The sequence below is a fragment of the Erinaceus europaeus genome, chromosome 10 (assembly GCF_950295315.1).
Source record: "Erinaceus europaeus chromosome 10, mEriEur2.1, whole genome shotgun sequence".
In the NCBI taxonomy this organism is placed as follows: Eukaryota; Metazoa; Chordata; class Mammalia; order Eulipotyphla; family Erinaceidae; genus Erinaceus; species Erinaceus europaeus.
Genome location: NC_080171.1, coordinates 19,266,087 through 19,287,420, shown reverse-complemented (window position 1 = coordinate 19,287,420; position 21,334 = coordinate 19,266,087). Strand labels below are relative to the sequence as shown.

The 21,334-nt window shown below is 41.7% G+C and overlaps 1 protein-coding gene and 1 non-coding gene across 5 annotated transcripts in view; both read right to left on the bottom strand.

Annotated features, from left to right (window-relative positions):
- Positions 1–21,334, bottom strand: part of UBAP2 (ubiquitin associated protein 2) — an 88,281-nt gene that overhangs the window by 16,297 nt on the left and 50,650 nt on the right. For all 4 annotated transcript variants that reach the window (XM_060199282.1, XM_060199281.1, XM_060199284.1 and 1 more), the window contains 7 exons: positions 20,609–20,661; positions 17,012–17,079; positions 14,491–14,680; positions 7,521–7,737; positions 6,048–6,322; positions 5,379–5,548; positions 4,277–4,490 (listed from right to left, as the gene is read on the bottom strand). In XM_060199282.1, the coding sequence (XP_060055265.1) occupies positions 4,277–4,490; positions 5,379–5,548; positions 6,048–6,322; positions 7,521–7,737; positions 14,491–14,680; positions 17,012–17,079; positions 20,609–20,661 (1,187 nt within the window). The remainder of the gene's footprint in view (positions 1–4,276; positions 4,491–5,378; positions 5,549–6,047; positions 6,323–7,520; positions 7,738–14,490; positions 14,681–17,011; positions 17,080–20,608; positions 20,662–21,334) is intronic.
- On the bottom strand, positions 14,301–14,383 carry LOC132541146 (small nucleolar RNA SNORD121A). The gene has a single exon (XR_009552315.1). It is a non-coding gene; the product is annotated as a small nucleolar RNA SNORD121A (small nucleolar RNA).

Here is a 21,334-nt window from a genome sequence, read left to right as displayed (position 1 = left end):
ATGAACATATGGTACAGACTAAACAAGGACTGTGGGCCTATTTTATATTAATACTAAAAGCTGTAATACACTACATTCTTAATAAAGTCCCAGAAGCTCATGATTATTTAACACCAGACTTGAGGAGTGAGCAGCAGGCAGCTCATGCCCTACAGCATGTATTACCTACCATGAGAGGCCTGAGTTTGAGCCCTGGGCTTCGGGTTGCGTTGTGACTGTCACAGGCGTGTGTGTGTGTGTGTGTGTGTGTGTGTGTGTGTGTGTGTGTGTGTGTGTGTGTGTGTGTGTGTGTGTGTGTTGTGACTGTCACAAGCACAAGAGACGCTATGATGTCTCTTCTGTCTTGCCTTTTTCTTCAAAAAAGGAAGGGGAGGAGGCACTGGGAATGGTGTAGCTACGCATGCACTGAGCCCCAGGGATGACACTGGTGGCAGTGAAAAAAGAGAAGACAAAGAGAGCGAGTGAGAGTGAATGAGAAAGGGCAGGCTACTAGGCTGGGCTATGTCGGGAAGTGACAGAGAAATGGCCTGGGAGATGGCTAGTTATAAGACAAAAAAAAGATTTACAGGATAAAGCACTGAAATCTCAACCATGAGATCCCGTTTGATCCCCAGCATCACATGTGCAAAAATGAGGCTCTGCTTTTCACTCATGAATAAATAAATCCTAGAGAGGGAAAATAAAGTAGCAAGGATACTATATAAGGCCCAAGTAATCATAGTATGGAAACATGTCTAAAAATTTCTTAAAAGTATTATTATCATCATCATCATATTATTGCCTCCAGGGTCATTGCTGGGTGCCTGCACTATGAATCCACTGCTCCTGGGGCTTTTTTTTTTTTCCTTTCCCCATTTTATTGGATAGGACAGAGAGAAATTGAAGGTGATGGGGAGATAGGGAGGGAAGAGAAAGATACACACCTGCAGATCTGCTTCAATGCTTGTAAAGTGACCTCCCTGTAGGTGGGAAGCCAGAGGCTCGAATGACAGGGATCCTTGGACTCCGTATTATGTGTGCTTAACCAGTGCGCTACCACCGGACCCTTATGAATTTTATATTAAAATTTCACCACAGCACGCTCCGGCTCTTGACTACCATTCTTGCAAGGAAGAGAATACTTCCAAGACCTGGGGGGGCGCACCTTACAAGGGTGAAGCAGGTCTGCAGGTATCTTTCTCTCCCCTTCTCTATCTCCTTTTTATTTCTCAATTTCTCTGTCCTAGCAACAAAAAAATGGGAAAAAAATGCCTCCAAGAGCAACGAATTTGTAGTGCCAGCATCAAGCCCCAGCAATAACCCTGGAGGCGAAAAAAGAAGAATTCTTCCAAGTATCTTCCACAAAGATAACTTTCACACAAATAATCATACTTTGTATTGTTAGCATAAAGGTACAAGAGAAAAACTGATGTGACTCTGCAGTATCTTATAAACTGGGTGGGCAAAGATCAGATTAAGACAGTGTGTTAGCCCCCAACAGAGCAGAATCTAAAAATAACTAAATGACATACAAGGAGGCATACTCACAAAGGGGACTTCTGCTCCTTTAGACTAAGCAATGGACAGTGAAATGCCAGCAAGTCAGCAAAGACTATCTTCTTATAAATGATAAAAATACAAGAGAAACAGACAAACTTTACAGCTGTTCTCTCAGTTCAGTACGATTTCTGTTCATAAAATGTTATTTGCGATAATTTTAAGTAACTATTTTTTAATATTTATTTATTTTCCCTTTTGTTGCCCTTGTTGTTTTATGGTTGTGGTTACTGATGTTGTTGTTGTTGTTGTTGGATAAGACAGAGAGAAATAGAGAGAGGAGGAGAGAAAGATAGATACCTGCAGACCTGCTTCACTGCCTGTGAAGCGCAGAGGAGTTGGGGCCTCGAACTATTCCTTGCATTTTAGGCCATGTGCACTTAACCCGCTGCGCTACCGCTTGGCTCCCTTGAGATAATTTTATATGTTAAAAAAAAAAAAAAACACTAGGGAAAAAAGTTCAAGTTCCAACAAAAAGTTCAAGGGAAGGAAAACAGACTATACTGCATTACTAATGTAAAGATGGGTGCAAAACTATCAGAGTCCGACTCTTCTCTGTTCATTGACTCGCTAAATCTGTATGATGTGGCCCAGAGGATAAAAAGGTTGGAATCTCAAGCATGAGGTAACAGCATAAAACTTCATAGATATACAAAGACAACTTCCCAAAACTCTATCAGCAAGTGGCTTCGTGGTAGAGTATGTGACTTGCACAAGTGAGGCCCTGAGTTTGAACCCCTAGTGTGCAACACATGTGTACACACAAGACAAAAACAAAACATTGTAAACAATGGTACCATGTTCTAGTGTCTCTCTTACACAAAACAAAACAAACAAAAAACCCCTCAAGACAAAATAAAGAGGACCAAGAAACAATAACCATCAGGTCTTAGAAATAGTTCATTTCACCTTAAGAGTAAGAATGTTGGGCTAGGAGTGCTTAGGGATCAAACTAAAAGCCTTGTGCTTACAAATTCTGTGCTCTGCAGCTGCATCAACCCCTGGGCTGAAAAGCACGGAGAGGGTAGCCAAACAGCCGCCTGGACAGCATGCTGCTTTGCTGTTGTGTGAGACCCTGATCTGAGCAGTATTTGAGCTTGGACAGCAGCACATTGTCTGGTCAGGTTTAGAAAATGTATGGTGTGTGTGTGGGGTTGGGATGTAGCATAGCGGGTTATGGGCACATGATATGAAACTCGAGGATCCATGTTACGGATCCCTGTTCGAGCCCCGGCTCTCCACCTACAGGTGAGTCGCTTCACAAACAGTGAAGCAGGTCTGCAGGTGTCTGTCTTTCTCTCCTTCTCTCTGTCTTCCCCATCTCTCACCACTTCTCTCTGTCCTACCCAATAACATCAATAATAATAATAACCACAACAACGATAAAAACAAGGGCAACAAAAAAGGAAAATAAATGAATAAAATATTTAAAAAAAAAAAAAAGAAAGAAAATGTATAGGTCACTACTATCCAAAAATGCTTTGCAATAATGGAAATATTCATTATGTGCACGGTCCTATGTTGTAGCCACTAACCATAGGTGGATGCTGGACATTAAGATATGGTTATGTGCCTAAAGAAGCGAACATTTTAATTATTTAATCTAAATGAATGTGTGTGATTACAGTAGGGAAAGGCACAAAACAGCTTATTGCTAAAGATGACAACATACAAAATATTTAAAAATTATGTAATCCCCATAAAGACAAACATACATCACGGTGTACATGGACCCGGGGTTGAAGCCCCTGGTCCCCACCTGCAGGGGAAGAACCTTACAAATGATGAAGCAGTGCTGTCTGGTATCTGTCAGGGTATCTGTCTGTCTTTCCCCCTCTTTATAATCCCTTCCTTCTCAATTTCTGTCTCTATCATATAAAAAATAAATAACTAATATAGTAACTGTCAATATAATGAACATCTTTGATTCACAGGAAACTAAAATATTACATGAAAGTGTACATGGACATGGGTAGGGGAGTTTTCACGAGCTACAATAGTGTTATCTCCCTCTCTCTCTCTCTCTCTCTCCCCCCCTTCCCTATTGAGTTCTCTATCTCTACTGCAAATAAGTATTTTAAAGCCAAACAAAGTCTTCTGTGCCTCTTGGGCCCTGCACTTTAGCTCCCTTGGGTGGTGTTCACGTTTTGACCTGACCCCCACCCAGGTTCTAACCTGGTCCTCACTATAATGAAGGAAGATTACGTGCATGGTGTATTTCTCTTTCCATTTGAAAGAAGAAGAAAAAAAATCAGCCTGGAGCCGTTAAGCATCTGTGAGAATAATAAATAGGCAGGAGGGAGGGAGAGAGGGAGGTAGAGAGAGAGGGGTATTATGCCTTTCAATATAATCTCACCCCAAGCAGCATGAACAGCTGGGGCATTGGGGGGTAGCCCTGTATCCTTCCAGAAAGTTCCCAGGTACATGCACACTCTGCAGTGCATGGTGCTGCTAAACACAGAGGTTTCAAAGGAGAAAAGATAGCCACCATCAAAAAATTCAGGAAACTAGAGTCTACTCAAAAGTGTGACCTGTCTCCAAAAGGACATCTCAGCCCCAATGTCTAGTCTTTCCTTTAAGTCTCGCATTTTTTCATGTGATGCTGGGGACTGGCTGTGGAGTCTCCTATATGCACAGCATGAATCTATCGTTGAGACGCCTCAACTTCTTAAATTGCCCAACAAACACTAAATTCCAAAGAGGACTTCCTCAGAAGATAAACCTGAAAAGCCCTACTTACTGTGATGGTTCCTGGAGCTGACTCCGACGGACTCACAGAGCTTTGGTATGCGATCCTATTGTGCACAGAACTCTGGTCATAGGAGGAAGACGTAGTTACAGGACTAGTCGAGCTCAGAGTCGAGCTGGTCACACTGGAAGAGGTAACGACTGAAGTTGTATAGGTGGAGTTCTGTACCGCACTGGTAATGGGCAGAGAGGTATTCAAAGACTCACTAGAAAGAACAAAAAGTATCAGCTATAAAGGTTTGTCACTTCACAGAACTTGATGAAATAAAACTACCTTATCGTTTTATTGTCATATTTTAAATTAAGCAGGTCTATAAAATCCAATTATATTATTGCATTCTTTCAAAGGATTAGTGGCAATTTGTGATTCAAAGCAATCCTAACAAATCTTTGATCCACCTAATTTTATTGACAGAGAGGAGGGCAGCATTAATGATCCTTCATAACTTGCTCTTATTTTTGTATCCAGTGTTGTTTGCTGGGGTTTAGTGCTGGCACTAAGAATTTACCACTCCTGGCTGCCTTTTTTTTTTTCTTTGCCTCCATGGTTATTGCTGGGGCTCAGTAACTATAATCTAAATCCACTGCTCCTCAGGGCATTTCCTCATTTTTTGAACTTTTGTTGTTGTTGTATAGGACAGAGAGAAACTGAGCGAGGAGGGGAAGACAGAGGGAGAAAGATAAGACACCTGCAGACCTGCTTCATTGCTTGTGAAGAAAAGCTTGACATTTTACTTAGGTTCCCTAAGTTTCAGGTACCTCGATTCCTTAAAAGTTATTAAGGTACAAGGACTGGCACAGGGGTCCCGGTTTGAGCCCCCAGCTCCCCACCTGTAGGGTGGGGGGTGTTTCACAAGACATCTGCTAGGCTCTCAGGAAAACTACTACAGCAAAGGACAAAATGTCTAGCTTCCAGAGGGCGAGGACACAGCACCTTTTGAGAGTCCTGGCTCCATGCAGCACGGACTGGCTGTTCTGGACAAACCCCTTAGCACAGGTTGTACAGTCTCTGCCAGCTATTTCTCTATTTTGTTGTCTTCTTTTGCAAATAGAGGACGGGATTCAATCAAAACTATTAGTGGGAATTTGTGTACCTTAAAGACTTTGAATACAAGTTGATGGGGATCTGGTTACTGTTTTCACTGTTTGCAGCTGATCCAAATTCACAGAGAGATGGTTCTGATCCAAATTCCAGGGCACCAAATTGAACATTCAATCCTGTAACATCTGCTGAACCAGGCATTTCCACTGCAGAAGCAGGGACCTGAAAAAGCAAAACCATTATGTCAGTAACACAGGTCAGGGATTTCAAGTCTATGGGGAGCTTTGAGTACTAGTGGCAGGCATGACAAGGTAGAAAAGGAAAAAGAAATAACTGTTGTAAAAAGCAGAGAAAGATGGAAAGTAAACAGGAGAATGGTCAGTCTCTTAGAACAAGGGGGGATGACGGATGCTAGTGAGTCGGAGTGCCTCTGAAGATAGCATTATGTGGTCGAGGAATCACTCAGCCTCTAGCTAGAGGGATAGCTAAATATGAAAGACCATCCAATTCCCTGGACCACACTGATAACTCACCTAGGGGCCCGTCTCTCCACATAAACCCATCCTTTTCTAGCGTTAGTCCCCCACAGGATAAATCTTCATAAAGCAGTAAACGATGTACAGGAAAATAGCGCATCAGTGTGTGAGAAGTGCTGGCTCAATAACTGAGTTCATGGGAAATGCACCGCCACTGCGACTGGGATTCAGGACTGAATGCTTACCTTGGAGGCTGGAGGCATCCGCCGTTTGGGAAGTTTGATGTGTTTAGACTGCGGTTGGTGGGTAGATACAGCAATGTTTTCAACAGTCATACTAGGAAGCTGTAAAAGTTTGTTCACAGTGGAGGTACTGTCTCTGGGTGTTGACTCTCGCAGTTTCACCTGGGAAGGAAAGGACTCCAACCCAGGAGGAGGAACAGTGACTGCCTGAGTCTGGTGCTGCTGTCGCTGGCTCAACTGGCTAAGAACTGGGGACGGTTCAGGCTGAGATTTGAAGTCTATAAAATATATAAAGGGGGAAGGTAAGAAACAATTACTAAGACTCATGGCCTTCCTTACAGCACCTTCTCCAACAATTTTTGATAGTGAAGTGCTAGTCATAACTACTTTCCACCAACCATCTGTCTGGCTTTCTGTGTGTATACAATGTACACTAAGCAGTAAACAGTGAATGGAAAATGATACCTTAATGATTCGTATCTCATTTCCTACATGCAGAGGAGATAAAATTAGTGTTGAAGCATATAGGGTATTGTGGGAGAAGAGGATAGAATGGACTTGCTACTTTATGTCTTTAGTTTACAGACAATTGTTGACACTATGAATTCTGTAAAAAATCAAGTGTGTGTGTGTGTGTGTGCGCGCGCGCGCGCGCACATGCGCGTGTGTGTGTACCACAGCACCAAAGCTTCCTTTAATGCAGCAAGGTCGGGCCTCAAAACTGGATCATATATATGGCAAAGCAGCAGTTCCGTTGGCCCTGTACTAAACTTTAAAATCTATTTTGCCAATTTTCTTACTAAAAAACATTGTATTACAAAAATCTGAACAATAAAAATAATTGTATTCCATGAATACACACCACCCTTTTATATCCCTTCCCTATATTTACTAAGACAGATACTATGCTCAGTTTCTTGAATATCTTAAAATACCATTTTGATCTCTATACAAAGAAACACACAAAATTATTTATGTGAGTATGCATTCTTGCTTACATACAAACCATTTTGTTTTCAGAGACTATTCCACATCAATAATATGAAGAACAAATTCAAAAAAAAAAGAACAAATTCATTTTTATGTTTACATAATAATCTAATAAACATAGATAGCTATCACTTTTAAAAACAATACTAGGGTAGAGAGAGAGTATAATCATTATGCAAAAAGACTCTTATGCCTAGCCTCCAAGACCCCAGGTCCAAACCTCCAGTAAGAGCTTATGGTGAGGAAGGAGGGAGGGTACAATGGGGTCTGGGTGCAACCTCAAACAGAAGGACTGAGGAGACTGCACACAAGAATGCTCACATGCAAGAGAGCCCAAGCTGGATCTCTTAACACGACTGTAGTCAAACAGGTGTTGTCAGAAAAGAAGAAACTGGCACACATAAGAAGGTTGAGCAGTGCTCAAATTACCAGCCAGCCCCAATCGTGAAGTAAAATAAAGTTTAAAGGAAACAAATGCATACTTACCAAAGTGATTAAGGACCGAGGGTTGGGATGCTGAGGGCTTAAGATCCCAAGAGGATGTAGTGGTGGGGGGACTTGTACTATTCTGTGAATTTGTGGTAGTGGTGGTAAACTGGCCCAAACTTGGAGTTTTCAACTGATCCAAAATCTGGGAGCTGGTGGTGATGTTTGCCATTTTTGAAGGTGCAAGCTCTCCAAATCCTGAACCAAGGACGGAGGACTTTGAAGGTAAAGGAAAAGAATGTCTTAGTAAAGTAGCATTTCTAGCTCAGATTCTTGAACATACCAAGTATTTTTGTAAAAGTTAAGAAACAAACAAAAGCTAACCTAGAATATATGAATCATTAGGGTTCATCTCCGTCCATGCTACTTGAAATTATCACTGTGTGATAAGAACTGGCTAGTTCTGACTATGAGGATATCAAGAGGTATGGAGTGCATTTTCCTAGATGTTAAAACCGTGATTGGGGAAGTGATGTTACCATTACGAAAGACATCAATTTTCTTAACTAGAGAGAAATACCATGAACTAAATAACTAGGACAAACTTGAACATTTTTTAATGTGTATAGAGCCATCTATAATGTCTAGAATAGATCTGAAGACAGAACAGATTATGATGCAAGATGGCATGCAGAACACAGACAACACCAAACAACAAAGTGGGAGATCAACTGATATTATTTATTATTTGTTGATCTAGTGGGACAGAGAGAAATTGAGAGTGGAGAGTAAACACAGAAGGAGAGGAAGAGGGGCCAAGTAGTGGCACACCTGGCTAAACACACACACATTACAGTGCGCAATAAACCAGGTTCAAGCCCCTATTCCTCAACTGCAGGGGAAAAGCTTTACAATTGGTTAAGCAGGGCTGCATGTATCTCTATCTCTCCCTCTCTCTTCTCCTTCCCTTGTTAATTTTTCTGTTTCTAACCAATAATAAATAAATAAAAGATTTTTAAGTAAAAAAAAGAGGTGGAGCCAAGATGGCGACTGGAAAGTAGCAGCGGCAGTAGGCAGTAGTAGGCCCTGACATCAACTGCTAGAAAGTAGTAGAGCAGTAGTAGGCTCTGACATCAACTGCTAGAAAGCCTTGAAATCCTGGCCTTCGGCGGGACAAACAAGGAGGCATCCTAAACATGGACCAGGGAGCCACCAGGCTCCAGATGCCAGCAAGATGCTGACCAGACTTCCTGGACAGACGACCCCATCAATGTGTCCTGGAGCTCTGCTTCCTCAGAGCCCCACCCTACTAGAGAAAGAGAGAGGCAGACTGGGAGTATGGACCGACCAGTCAACGCCCATGTTCAGCGGGGAAGCAATTACAGAAGCCAGACCTTCTACCTTCTGCAACCCACAATGACCCTGGATCCATACTCCCAGAGAGATAGAGAATGGGAAAGCTATCAGGGGAGGGGATGGGATATGGAGATCGGGTTATGGGAACTGTGCGGAATTGTACCCCTCTTATTCTATGGTTTTGTTAATGTCTCCTTTCTTAAATAAAAAAGAGGGGGGGAGAGTAAGACACCTGCAGAGCTGCTTCAGCACTTTGCGGCAGCTTCTCCCAGGTCCTTGCACTGAGTGGTGTGTGCACTTAACCGGGTACAGCCCTCAGTCGTATTGTTATCTGAAAGATGAATCTTAGACGTCATCTACCTTGCCTTAAGAGTCTAGATTAGGGGAGTCGGATGGTAGCACAGTGGGTTAAGAGCACATGGCACCAAGCATAAGGATCCTGGTTCGAGCCCCCAGCTCCCCACCTGCAGGGGAGTCATTTCACAAGTGGTGAAGCAGGTCTGCAGGTGTCTATCTTTCTCTCCCCGTCTTCCACGCCTCTCTCCATTTCTCTATCCTATCCAACAACAATATCAATAACTACCAAAAAACAAACAAACAAACAAGGGCAACAAAAAGGGATTTTAAAAAAGTTTCTAGATTAAAAAATTTAAGCAGTAATGTTAAGGTTTAGGGAAGAGAGTATAGTGCTTATGAAAACCATCTAAATGCCCAAGGCAATCCCAGATTTAATCAATGGTACAACCTAAACTAGAGCTCAGTAGTTTTTAATAATCATTGCTGTTACTTTTTAAGTTATTTCTATTATCAAAAAAAAAAAAAAAAAAAAAAGCAAAATCTGGTGTTGGGGTAGATAGCATAATGGTTATACAAAGTGACTCTCCCTTCCTGAGCCTCCAAAGTCCCAGGTTCAAACCCTGCACCACCATAAACCAGAGCTGAACAGTGCTCTGGTTAAAAAATAATAATTAAATAAAAAATATTTATTATAAAAGCAAATTCTGGATTGTAGCCATTTACGTCACCCCTACCAAAGAACCTGCTCCTTTCAGAAGTTGTGCCCAAGGAAGGCTTCTCAGGTAATTTTTCTTTTTTTGCCTCTAGGGTATCACTGGGGCTCAGTGCCTGCACCACGAATCCACTGCTCCTAGAGGCTAATTTTTTTTTCCTTTTGTTGCCCTTGTTTTATCATTGTTGTGCTTATTATTATTGTTTTTATTGATGTTGCTGTTGTTGGATAGGACAGAGAGAAATAGAAGAGGGGAAGACAGAGGGGGAGAGAAAGACAGACACCTGCAGACCTGCTTCTCCGCCTGTGAAGCAGACCCCCTGCAGGTTGTGTACGGTGGGTTCGAACCTGGATCCTTAGGCCGGTCCTTGCGCTTCGGGCCATGTGCACTTAACCCACTGCACCACCGCCCGACACCCAGGTATTTTTTTCTCTTTTCTTTTTTTAGATTTTATTTACTTATTTGTTTATTTATGAGAAAGATAACAGGAGAGAAAGAACCAGATATCGCTCTGATACGTGTACTGCCAGGGATTGAACCAGGACCATATGCGTGAGAGTCCAACACTTTACCAGCTTGGCTATCTCCCAAACCATGCTCTGTTATTTATTTTTTTGGGGGGGTACTGTTTTTCTTATACTTCTCATCTTCCTCGATTATCCCAATTCCGTATTAGCTGATTCTGTTGAGTAATTAAAACGTAAGTGCAATAGATCACTGAGTCCATGACGACTATGGCCCAGGTGACACGTAACACAGGACTCCTCAATACCACCTACCCATTCTGAAGAATGAAGTGTTTTGGAAATGTGTGCATTGATAGCCAGGTACAGTCACACCTATATTCAAAACATACACAAGAGCCCTGTCCCAGAGGCTGACTTACTTAGTGTAGACGTTAGTATTTTAGTATTATCACTAAGGTTTGTTTATTGGGGACAGGCGAGGATGCACCTCGTAGAGTACACATCTTACAGAGCACAAAGACCAGGTTTAAGCCCCGGGGCCCCAACCACAGGGGGAAGGGAAAGTGGGGAAACAGGGCTACAGGTGGTTTTCTTCTCCCTCCCTATCGACTTATTCCCTTCTTGATTTCTGTCTGTCTTCTCCCTGAATAACTTGGTTTTTTAAAGTTGTATTTATCTATGTGAAGGGAGGGGGGAGGAGATGGGGAGAGACAGAGAGAAACAGAGCGTTGCTCAAACACTTATGATGCTGAAGAGACATCAAACTTAGAACGTCGTGCTTGAGAACTATACCATCTCCTGTGCCACAGCATTTTATTACAGTCATCAGGGTTGCTATTAAAGTGGCCCACTGATTATCAAAGTACAGTAGAGTTGAGCTTCATGCACCAAAATGCTAAAGAAACAATACGTATTCTAGTTTCTCAAGGTGTTGAGGTGGCTTAAAGATGCTATTCTTGAAAAAAGGCAACACACCTGAAAATATAAAAACAAACCGAAACAACTCAAGCTGAGTCTGAAAAGCAGTTCACTTGTTTTGCCATGTGCATGCCCTAGATTCAAGTCTGCCCCAACCACACTAAAGGGAGCTTCAGCACTCTTTCCTCCTTTCACCCTTTGACTCAAAAAGAAAGCTCAGCCTGGAGCAGTGTAGCCACGAATATGACAGGAAAAAAAAAATCACTGGCGGTAGATAACATAATAGTTATGCAAAGAGACTCATACCTGGGGCCCCGAAGTCCCATATTCAATCCCCCATACCACCATAATAAGTCAGAGCTAACCAACATGGGGTGGGGAACCCTCATATTTGACCTATTTTCTCACTGAAGAGGTACAGATTTCAGCCAGTCTGTAAGGACAATAGTCAGTGTGCTAGCAGCAGATAGACACATGAACATGGTTGGCTCACTCAAATCTAAGGGTTATTATTAGGCCCTCCGAAAACAGAAGCGATATGACGCCTCAGTTAGGCTGTCCCTTTTCAAGCAATGGCACACTAAAAATGCCAAGTTCCCAAGCCAGATACAACTTTGACTTGATGTGACTATACAAAGTAAAAGGCAGCGAGATACAGGAGGTGTCACAGTAGACAAAGCACCGGATTCTCAACCATGAGGTCCTGAGTTCAATTCCCGTAGCACATGTACCAGAGTGATATCTGGTTCTCTCTCTCTCCTACCTTTCTCATTGATAAATAAATAAAATCACACACACAAAAAAAAGTAATAGGTAGCAATAAAAGGTGAGCATATTCAGTTCTCCATTTTACTAGGGTACAGAGCACAGGACTTAAGTCATGGGGGGGGGAGATGTTATACACTATCCATAAATTCATTATTTCTCACTGTAGATTTTGTTTAAAAATTCCATTCCCACCAGACTATTTTCACATGCTTCAGTAACAGTTCCTGAGAAAATTTTCCTATTTACTTATGGGGGTTGGAGAAGCAGAGCTTAACTCTGGCACATGAAATGCTTGGGAACAGACATGGGACCTCAAACTTACAAGCCTGGTTCTCTAGCTGCTGCAACACCTTCCAAGCCACTAAGAGCTCAAGTAATCCCTTTCTTTTCCCTCCCTCCCTCCCTCCCTCCCTCCCTCCCTCCCTCCCTCCCTCCCTCCCTCCCTCTCTTCCTGAGACAGAGAACTGTGAGGGAAATGGAAAACAGAGAGGGAAGGGGAGGGCAGGGGAGATAGCATAATGGTTATGCAAAGAAACTCTTATGTCTGAGGCTTTGAAATCCCAGGTTCAATCCCCTGCACCAGCATAAACCAGAGCTGAGCAATGCTCTGGTAAGAGAGAGAGAGAGAGAGAGGAAGAGGGAGAGAGAGAGAGGGAGAGAGAGAGAGAGAGATAGAAGTGGAAGGGGGAGGGAGTCGGGCTGTAGCGAAGCAGGTTAAGCGCAGGTGGCACAAAGCACAAGGACCGGCATAAGGATCCCGGTTCGAACCCCGGCTCCCCACCTGCAGGGGAGTCGCTTCACAGGCAGTGAAGCAGATCTGTAGGTGTCTATCTTTCTCTCCTCCTCTCTGTCTTCCCCTCCTCTCTCCATTTCTCTCTGTCCTAGCCAACAACGACAACAACAATAATAACTACAACAATAAAACAAGGGCAACAAAAGGGAATAAATAAAATAAATATAAAAAAAATTTAAAAAAAAGAAGTGGAAGGGGGAAGAAGGGAGAGAGAGAGAGAGATAGAGGAATACAGCACTGTTTACTACATCTCCCCCAGCAGGTAGGGACTTGGGGCTTATAGCCAGATCCCTGCACACTGTTACCATGCACTCTACCTGGCCCCATCCATCAGCCAGGAACTCTAATGGACAGTCCATTCAATTTTTTAAATAAAGATGTTATTTATGAGGAAGGGAGGGAGGAAGAGAGGGAGAAAGAGAGAGAGAGAGAGAGAGAGAACACAAACCAGACCATCACTCTGGCAATATGTGATGCCAGACTTAACTCAAGGCCTATTACTTTTTTTTTTTTTGTCTCCAGGCTCGGGGCCTGCACTACAAATCCACTGCTCCTGGAGGCCATTTTCTCCATTTTGTTGGATAAGCCAGAGAGAAATTGAGAGGGGATGGGGAGATGCAGAGGGAAGGAGAGAGGGAGGAAGGAAGGAAAGGAGGGAGGAGAGAGGGGGAGAGAGAGAGCATGAGCGCACTGCAGACCTGCTTTACCACTTGCAAAGCTTCCCCTCGGGAGGTGGGGAGCCAGGGGCTGGAACCCAGATCTTTGTGCTTAGTACTATAAGCCCTTAAACTGGTGCGGAACCACCCAGCCCCCCAAGACCTATTACTCTTAGACAAAACATTTCAGGCACTGAGCCACCTCTCAGTCTCTACAGCAATTCTATTCTCAAGGGAAATCAGTTTTACATGAATTAAAAATACATCCAAATGATGAAGTCCTTGGGAGCTCAGACAATGGTTCCCCCAATAGAATACACACTTTGCCATGTGTGATGATCTAGGCTTGAGCCCTTGGCCACTACAAGAGCACCACACAGGCAGAAGCTTCCTAAGTGGTGAAGCAGGGCTATGGTGTCCCTCTGCTTCCTCCCTGTTCATCTTGCTCACTGTCTTTCACCCTCCTTATAAACAGAGGCACCAAGAAAGCAGCCAGCCAGAATAGTAGAGTCAGGTAGATAAGAAGTCCCAATCAAAGCCAGGTGACAAAAAATTAAGGTACATTAAATTAAAAATCCTCTATCAGATAGACATTTTAAGAAAGAAAAATCAAAGTTTTATGGAATGACAAAACAAAAATGCAAAAATAGCACAATGCAGCTAGGAATTAAATGGAGTACAGTTTTGTAGTGTTCTCAGCAAGCCAAAACTGACAAAACATCTGTAGTTAAGTACACTGGAAATGAAAAAGAAAACTTACTATTTTAAGTACAGACTTTGAAAAAAAAGATAATATAAAAAGTCAAGATGTTTTGACTCTGACTATAATTCAAAAGGTCCAACTAATGATAAAGAAATATTTTTATAGCTTGGCCCAGGAAACTCAGAGTAATTGAATTCCACATGGAATCATCAGATATGTGCTTGGAAATTACCACATCATTGTTTTCTGGACCAGGGTCAACTACAAAGAATTTTTGATATTCAGACAGGTGTCATTCTAGAACGAATCTGCTCATTGATACACCCCTGGAAATTCCATACTGAGTAAATGTGAATTACCAGACTCTGAGGAGAATAGGAGTTGACAGCAGTGGAGCTGCCAGTCCCTGGTGCCATCTGATTGTTGTGCTGAGAATTTGTGAAGACAAGAGCTTGGCCAAAGCCCTGCTGTTGGGGTGTTTCAAAGGAGTTGACTTCTGCAGCTTGACTAGGAGGAACAGGCTTCTGGAGCAAGGCTACTAGATCAATGCTATGCAGACAAAAAGCAAATGAGGAACAAGTCATAAGCAAATCTTAGCAACAGAGAATGTGAGAGGTGAATCAATACAAAGTAAATTATGCAATACTACATAAATGCTAAAAATTATCTTGGTGAAGAAAATTTTTGGAGAATGGAGTTTGAAGGAGTCAAAAGGCACAACAATCACTAAACATGAAGTACACATGTGGGGTAGACAGCATAATGGTTATGCAAAAAAGACTCTTATGACTGAAGCTCCACAGCCCCGGGTTCAATCCCCTGCAGCATCATAAGACAGAGCTGAGCAGTGCTCTGGGAAACAAAATAAAATAAATAAATGAAGTCACAGGAACTGAAGCAGCAAGCCTCTGAAGACAGACAGGGGTCACAGAACTTTCTACATCAAAGGCACAATGGCAACTGTATGAAAACCTCAATCAGTGACGTGAACCAAGTCTGAGTGAACTGATGCAGAGTTTGAGCCCTAGCATCGGATGTGCTGGAGTGGTGCTCAGGCTCTCTTACTCGCTTCATTTTCTCATTAAGAAAATAAGTGTAAAAAAATAACGCACAAAATAACATATTGCAAGACATAATCCTTGTTTACTTTTATTTCCTTGTAATCATTTACAGACATCAAATTTAGGATCAGATTGCGGAAGCTAGGTTCACAATTGCCTCCATTTCTCAAGCACTATATATATATATATATATATATATATATATATATATATATCAAGGCCTTCAACCTTCTAGATTAGTATGTGTATGCTCAACAAGGCGTGCCAACACCTAGCCCTTCTCTCTTTTCCTATCACCTCCTCCCTTCTCGACTTCTATCTCTATCCAATAAATAAATAAGTGCATTATAACAGGTTTACTTATTATTGGGAGGAAGAGAGAATCAGAAAATAATTGGGCACATGGGATCTCATACTTGAGATTCAAATGTTTTATCCTTTGTGCCACCTACCAGGTCCACCAATAAATGTTGTGTAGTAATTCAATCCTGGACATGTTCTTGGAATGTTTATACTACTCTAAAAGCTCCCTTTCATATAATCTATGAAACTAGTAGATTAAAACTAGTAGAGTCCGTATATAATGTTAAACTCACACTAGAATGAAACCTAAAAAAAAAAAAAAAAGACATTATAGGATGAAAAAAAAGTTATTTTGTATTAAATTCATCTGTGTAGTAAAAAAGTTACAGAACCCAAAGAGAGACAGGCTGGGAGTATGGATCAACCATGTTGGATTAACCTGCAACCATGTTCAGCAGGGTAGCAATTACAGAAGCCAGACCTTCCACCTTTTGTACCCCATAATGATCCTGAGTCCATACTCCCAGAGATGAATACGGAAGCAATCAAGGGAGGGGATTGGATATGGAGTTCTGGGGGTGGGGATTGTGTGGAAGTGTATCCCTCTTATCCTATAGAATTGTCAATATTTCCATTTTATAAATAAAAACTAAAAAAAAAAAAAAAAAAAAAAGATACAGAACCCAAGAGGTAGCTCAGTGGTAGAGAGTATGCTTTTCATGCATGAAGCCCTGGGCTCTGATCCCCTGTACTACATGGAAAATCCATGGATAGCACCAAATACAAAAGCTGACAGAGCTCTTTGGATGGTAGAGCAATGATTTGGTCTCTCCCCGACTCCCCTTCCCTCACTCTGTCTATAAAACATGAAACAGTGGTCGTGGAGGTAATACAGTGAATTCCTAACAAACTGGACTCTGAAGCCTGAGGTCTCGTGTTAAGATGCCAAACATCACATGTACCAGAGTGATACTCTGGTTCTCTCTGTCCCTAAATAAATCTAAAAACAAAAACACAGTCATGGGCAAACATGTTGGAAGCCCTATGTTCCTGCCTAGTATTGAAGAAAAATAAAACAAGAAACAAAACAAACAAAAAATCACACATGGGGGGGGGGGGCAGGAAAAATAGTGCTTTAGTTGTGTCTGTCACATCTGACATACCACTAGTGGTACAACAGAGTTTCATGCCTGAAGCAATGGAGGCCCCATATTCAGTCCCAACCACAAGCTAGAGCTGAGGAGTGCTCTAAGTTATGAAAAAAAAAAAGAAAAAGTGTTCACTAGATGGCCTGGGTATAAAAATGAGCTAATACATAAATTTGGCATAATCTCTTCCACAAATGACAAACCAAGCAGAATTGTGTTAATACATCTATGGATATAATGAAGTTCTCTTAGCTCTTCAGAGAAGGGGGGAAATGAAGGAAACACAAGAAGCAAGCTCTGAATTTTCTATGGCAAGAAATTTCAATTATGCTTTGCCTAGCAGATAAAAGGTGACAAAAAGGGTTTACCTTTGCCCAGAAGTCACATGGTTCTCTGCTGGAACAGAAGAGGCAGTAAAGACTTTTGTTTCAGAGAGCTGTTTGGAAGGATGAAAACACTACTTTAATTTCAGGCAATGAAATTACAAAAATATATCCAATTCCTGAATGTTTTTATGCCATTACATTGTCATTGTAAAAAGATCCATGAAGTAGCAAAAAAAAAAGGGAAACAAACAAGTGGCCATGACAGGAATTTTCCTTTAAGGGAGAAGGGGGTGGGGGGGAGAGAGAGAGACACCAACCAAGATTTATTTATTTAATGCAACTGAAGAAATAGCTCAACTGGTAGGCAGATCTTTGGGTCTGTATACCTGAGGTTGCTGGCTCAATCCCCAGCACTGCTAGTACTACAGTTCGTGTTCTCTCTCTCTCTCTCTCCCTCTCTTTCTCCCTCTGCTCACATGTGAAACTCTCTCATATATAATGAATACAATATACCTTTTGTATAGCCAATATGCTATCTCCCCAGCCTGTAAATTTCCTTGTATCTGTTTCTTTCTCACATGGGCTTTAGTACTCTGGACCAACATTTTCAAAGACAAAGAACAAGGAAGAGATACCACAACACTGAAGGCCTACTGGATACTCTGGTTCCTCTTAATTCCACATGAATCTTTCGCCTTTTCCTAAAGCCCTACTGGACTCCCTCCCATCTAGTATACCAGGAACTAGAGCCTGCGTCATCCGCATGGCAAAACTGCCTCCATCCCAGGCAAGCTATCTTGCTGCCCTATAACAATAATTTCCTTTTCCTATTCTATTTGTCATTACCAGGGCTTCACTGCTACAGGCTGACTTTTTTTTTTTAATTCCCTTTTGTTCTATTGTTGTAGTTATTATTGTTGTTGTTGTCATACAGGACAGAGAGAAATGGAGAGAGGAGGGGAAGACAGAGAGGGGGAGCGGAAGAGAGACACCTGCAGACCTGCTTCACCGCCTGTGAAGCAACAACCCTGAAGGTGGGAAGCCAGGGGATCGAACCGGGATCCTTATGCTGGTCCTTACACTTTGCGCCATGTGCGCTTAACCCACTGCACTACTGCCCAACTTCCAACTTTTCTTTTTCAGAAAGAAAAAGACTGATAGTGAAAAAGATGGAGGAAAGCGCCACATCATAACATTCTCCAATGTGGTAGAGGTCAGGACTCAAACCTGGGTCATGCACAAGGCAAAGCAGGTACACTATCCAAATGAACTGTTTTGTCAATCTGATGGTAATTTTTAGGTAAAGGTAATTTTAGATTGCTAAGGACTATTATTATTATTATTATTATTATTGTTATTGTATATAGACAGAGAAACTGAGAGGGGATGGGGATAGAAAGAGGAAAAAGAGAGAAACACCCGCAGTGCTGCTTCACCACTTGTGAAGCTCTTCCCCTGCAGGTGGGGACCAGAGGCTTGAACCCAGGTACTTGAACACAGTAATACGTGTGCTCAACCAGGTACACCACCACCACCTGGTCCCAGATTGCTAAGGATTACACAGCAGAAGATAATCAAGCACACTATCCTACTTGTCATTAATACAAAATTTCCCAACTATTTAACAAGTGGCCTTACTTCCCCATCAATACCGGGCTTAGCCCTCTAGGCTGACTTTTTCAGACAGGAAGGAGATAGTGATACTGAAAAATACTACAGGGGGCCTGGTGATAGCGCACCTGGTTGAGCGCATATGTTATAATGCATAAGGACCCGGGTTCAAGACCCCAGTTCCCACCTGCAGGGGGGAACGCTATCCAAGTGGAGAAGCAGTGTTGCAGGTGTCTGTCTCCCCCTTTTCTATCACCTGTTTCCCTCTCAATTTATACCTGTCTTTATCCAATAAATAAAATAAAGATTACACACTGAATCTTCCTTTGTGTGGATAATGTGCATTACAAAATAACTAATCAGAACTCAGAACTTTGGTGGTGGGAATGGTATGGAAGGAAATTCACCCCTCCTGTCATATCTTGTAAATCACTATAACTTTTTCTTTTAAATCAAGAAGTCAACTGGTGGAAAAGGAGACAGTGAGAAAGATACTATAGGGGGCTGGGTGGTAGTGCACTTGGTTGAGCACATATGTTACAATACACAAGGGCCCGGGTTTGAACCCCAGTCCCCACTTGCAGGGGGAAAGTGGTGTAAGTGGTGATGCAGGGTTGCAGGTGTCTCTCTTTCTCTCCCCCTTACTTCTCAACTTCTGGCTGTCTATATCAAATAAATAAATACAGGTAATTAGAAACTGACCTAATCTATAATGCACGATTTACTTTCATGGAGATATACCCTTAAAAAAAAAAAAAAAAAAAACCATAAATACCCCTACCCAAGAAAGTTGATTTTTGCTCATCTATCCTATTAGTAGTATGATGTGTAATAATCCACACTTGGAAGCAAAACAGATGCCCAACAACAAATTAACAGCTAAGAATGCTGTTACATTAAAATATATTAGAATACTGTGTAGCTATAAGAAACAAAGAAATCTCCCTTGCTATATCTTGGGGCAAAACTTGAGGATACCCTGTCGAGTAAGATAATCCAGAGAGAGAAGGAACAATACAGAATGATGCCACTCATAGGTGGAACTTAAGAAATAAGGACAATAAGGGAAAACAAAGTGAAGACTGGACTGTGTGTGTTGAATTGGAACAAAGAAGAAACTCTGGGGAAGGTGGGAAAGGAATGAGATGGATGGGGGTGTTGGGGTCCTGGTATATGACCAGGGAATAGGACCTATGCAGGGAGCGGTCAGTGTCTTGCCGACATCTAGACACGTATGACAGGATATGAGAAGTTATCCTTATGTATCAACAACTGTACTATCCTACCAAATAGCTGTTTCTATTTTAAATTCAGAGTCTCATGCATGGATGACATCTTTCCAACACAATTCTGACTCTACATTTTTGGAGAGAAAGAGACACCAATTTACTATTACATTATCCCTGAAGCTGCACTATTTCTATCTTTGTTCTCATGCACTGCTAGTGATCAGACACAGGACCTCATGCAGAGAAATTCCACATTCTACTTGGTGAGACAACTCCTGAGCCTCATTCTCTACTTACTTTTAAGAAGATGCATTAGGATAGCTGAGACACCATAATAGTCATGTAAAAAGCTTACATTTATGAGTCGCAAAAGTCCTAGGTTCAAACTCCTGCACGACCAGAACTGAATTGTGCTCTCATTAAAAATAAATAAAAATTTTATTTGCTTTTTTTTCCCCCTAGACCAGAAGACTGCTCAGTTCAGGTTTATCGTGGTGCTGGGAATTGAACCTGGGACCTCACAACCTCAGGCTTGAAAGGCTTCTGCATAATCATTATGCTGTCTCCCCAGCCCTAAAGATAAATTTTAAAATTTTAAAAGAAAATGCTTTATAGTTACATTTCTGAAAAATATAAAAATGCAAATTTCCTTCTGAAAAGTATCTTCTTAAAAAAAAGGTAAACAGATTCTTCAAAAGAAGCCAACAACATCCATTAAGATATCTCAGGCTTCAAAGTATAGATGATAGCCATCAAAAACCAAAAGAAAGATGGATTTGATAGAACGCTAAATGCTTACATCTTCAGTCCAGTCTTCTGTTGTCCATTCTTCCACAGAATTCTTCCAGGCGCCTGTTGAGAAGGAACAGCGACCATACTTTATATTCACAATGTCAAATACCTTACTCCCAATGTCTCTATTAAGTACTGTACTACATACCTCAGTAATTTAGTTAATCATGTAAGAAATATAAGGCTCAAGAATGATTATCAATAAAACCAGGAAATTTTCAAATATAACTAGATACTACACTAAAATTCAAAGTTTCAAATTAATTTTTGCTTAAAACAGATCACATCAAAGCAATTCTACATAGAGTAAGAAAACATAGGGAGGGCACAAACTTGTTTAATAATGAAGTGACTTCTTTAAGAGAATAGAACAAAAACTACAATCATTTATCTGGAACCAGAAAACACTTAGAATTGCCAAAACAATCTGGAGGAAAAGAAACAGAAATGGAGGCATCACACTCGCAGATCTAAAACTATAAGGCTATCATCATCAAAACAGCCTGCTACTGGAACAAAAACAGGCACACAGACCAATGGAACAGAATTGAAAGCCCAGAACTAAAGCCCCACACCTATGGACATCTAATCTTTGATAAGGGGGCCCAAAGTATTAAATGGAGAAAGGAAGCTCTCTTCAATAAATGGTGCTGGAGGGGGGGGAACCCACACCTATGGACATCTAATCTTTGATAAGGAGGCCCAAAGTATTAAATGGAGGAAGGAGGCTCTC